Raw genomic sequence first — 2,500 nt, forward strand, 5'->3', positions numbered from 1 at the left:
CAATTACAATTATATCATGTTTCCTGACGGTAACAGTCTTTATATATTTTCCAGTGGATTTGTCCTTCTTTATCTAGGCTGTTAATTAACTATTATTTTGCTAATCAGTATTATCACTATTGATATCTTTCCTACTTCTGATAATGGCAATGATGTTTAAAATTATAAGAATATGATATAAATGACAGTGAGTGCTTTAAAAAAAGGGGGAAAACCAATGACATAATTATGATAATAGTATGAATTACCAACACCTTGCATTAACCACCATATTCTGAACAATAGAATAACTCATTAGACCTCCATGTATACAGTATATTCAAGTGATGGTAAGTATGGCAACGAAGCATCAAACAAATGCAAAAGTTTATCGGAAATGCTCTGATTTACCGATTGTTGTTCTAGTAAGCAGAGTAAGTCAAATCTTAAGTATAGTAAAATAGATAAGTCTCCGTCAGCCAAATAGTCAATTATATGGCGTATATCAAGTATGTGACCAGGTAAGTCTCGCGGCTCATCTGGGCGATAAAGTCCTCTCGGGTCAGCCCACACCGCATGGAGAAGTTGCACAGATAGAGGGGCGCGTGATTGGACTTTATTCCCAAATGAGTTGGCGAGACGCGGGGGTTCCAATCACCGCTGCTCTAATCTGTGGAATTTCTCTTTGCAGGATGTGGCGTTTGACTGCGACGCTGCTGCTGTTGGCTCTGGCCTCGGCTGAACCCCAAGGCTATAGTTATCCGGAACCCCAGGGAGGCTATCTGCCGCCTCCTCCCTCTAATCCAGTTTGTCCTGCAGTCACTTCTGTGGTTTATGACACTCGTGTCCAAACTTCTGTCAACGTGCAGACTGTCAATCAAGTAAACACGCAATACATTACGACCACGGTAGTCAGACAGCAGGTTGTACCAACTACTCTCTTCCGTACGCGTGTCCAGACGCAGGTGCAGTACCAAACCAGCGTCGTCCAGCACACAACGACGTATATCAATTACAGAATTCAAACCCAGACCGTTCCCAGCCCACCCATTATACGCACGCAGTACGTTACTTCAACTCGCATCGTACCACAGGTCAGCTATGTTACTCAAACACAAACTCGAACACAAGTCGTACCTGTTGAGGTGACCCGCACTCAAGTACAGACTATTAACCAGCCTGTTGTCAACTACGAGACTAAGATACAGCAACAAACGCAGGTTGTAACAGTCCCTGGTCCTGACATCGTTCAAACACGCGTTCAGACCGTTGTTCAGACCTCTATTGTGAGGCGTCAACAACCTGGCACCACTCGCTATGTGACGTCGACACGCGTTCAGCAGGTGGTACAGACATCTGTCGTCCGCGGACAGGATGTTGTAAGGACCAGCGTTGTCCAGAGACAACAGGTCATTCCTTTCACATCTGTCAACACACGTTACGAGAATGCCTTCGTCACTCGTGAACAGGTGGTGACCAGGACCAATGTTGTGACTCAGACTCGAGTCCAAACTCAGGTGGTGCCTCAGGAGGTAGTGAGAACCCAGGTGGTTCCCACAACCATCTACACCACTCGCTACGAGACCCGGGTTCAGCCCTTCACACAGGTGCAAACCGTGGTCAGGACCCAGTACGTCACACCGGCCCCCGTGGTCCAAACCCGTCAGGAAGTCAGGACCTCTGTGGTCCAGGTGCCCGGTCCGGATCGCGTGGTTACCAGCCAGGTCGTGCAGACCAAGCAACAGCAGCAGGTCGTCTATCAGACAGTCAACCGCCCTCAGCAGATCACTGTTACAAGGACAGTTACGGGAACATGTGGAGGGTCCGGATATAATTACAATGAGCCGGCTATTCCCTTCGTAACTGGATAACTTCCATCTCTTTTTTTTTTTTACTTTAGTTCTTGAATTATACAGAATTTTCTTATTACCATCTGAAAACCACACCCCACCCTCCGTCCCTCAAAATGGTTAACCCCCCTATAAACACCCCACTATAAAGTAAAAAGAAAAAATTGGTTGGGGGGTAATGCCCCCCCCCACTCCCCCCTGTTACCCACCCCGTTTCCCCCCCCTTTAGCGTGTACGTGTTTTCTCGCCCATCTAAATTATAAAATATGTTGTGTGATCTATTATTTTTTAATGTGTGTAAAACGCGCATTAAATGCAACTAACACCTCCCTTTCTTCAACCCCCCCCCCCCCCAGTCCCCCACAAGTATAACTGTCCGTTGTTTCTCTACCGTTAAGACTTATCGGTTCTGTCTAGATAAATCCTTAATATATAGTTTCGAAGTTAAAACATTTTCATCAGGTTAATCATCTGTGCATTATCATCGAATTGCAAAACCAGAAATCTAAATCTGTTCTCTGTTTTCAGAATGTTGGCGCTGGCACTGCTGTTGCTGGTGGGGTTTGCCCACGGCGTCTCTCTAGAGAGACCGCAGCGTGATCTGATTGGCAACAACATTGACCTTCAGCCGTCTGGCCTGTATGGCGTCCCGATGGACTATGGCTGCCAGC

At 46.4% G+C, this 2,500-nt stretch overlaps 2 protein-coding genes across 2 annotated transcripts in view; both read left to right on the plus strand.

Annotated features, from left to right (window-relative positions):
* Nucleotides 1-2,001, plus strand: part of LOC147470992 (uncharacterized) — a 2,384-nt gene extending 383 nt beyond the window's left edge. The window contains exon 2 of the mRNA XM_086541835.1: nucleotides 671-2,001. Coding sequence (XP_086397961.1) covers nucleotides 672-1,850 — 1,179 coding nt within the window. The 5' untranslated portion in view covers nucleotide 671 and the 3' untranslated portion in view covers nucleotides 1,851-2,001. The remainder of the gene's footprint in view (nucleotides 1-670) is intronic.
* The window catches only part of LOC147470993 (uncharacterized), a 4,132-nt gene that overhangs the window by 380 nt on the left and 1,252 nt on the right, over nucleotides 1-2,500 (plus strand). Inside the window, exon 2 of the mRNA XM_086541833.1 lies at nucleotides 2,358-2,500. This exon is cut by the window's right edge and continues 1,252 nt beyond it. Within this exon, the coding sequence (XP_086397959.1) occupies nucleotides 2,359-2,500 (142 nt within the window). The 5' untranslated portion in view covers nucleotide 2,358. The remainder of the gene's footprint in view (nucleotides 1-2,357) is intronic.

The sequence above is a fragment of the Penaeus japonicus genome, unplaced genomic scaffold (assembly GCF_977035675.1).
Source record: "Penaeus japonicus unplaced genomic scaffold, GWHDUDI00000001_assembly GWHDUDI00000011, whole genome shotgun sequence".
In the NCBI taxonomy this organism is placed as follows: domain Eukaryota; kingdom Metazoa; phylum Arthropoda; class Malacostraca; order Decapoda; family Penaeidae; genus Penaeus; species Penaeus japonicus.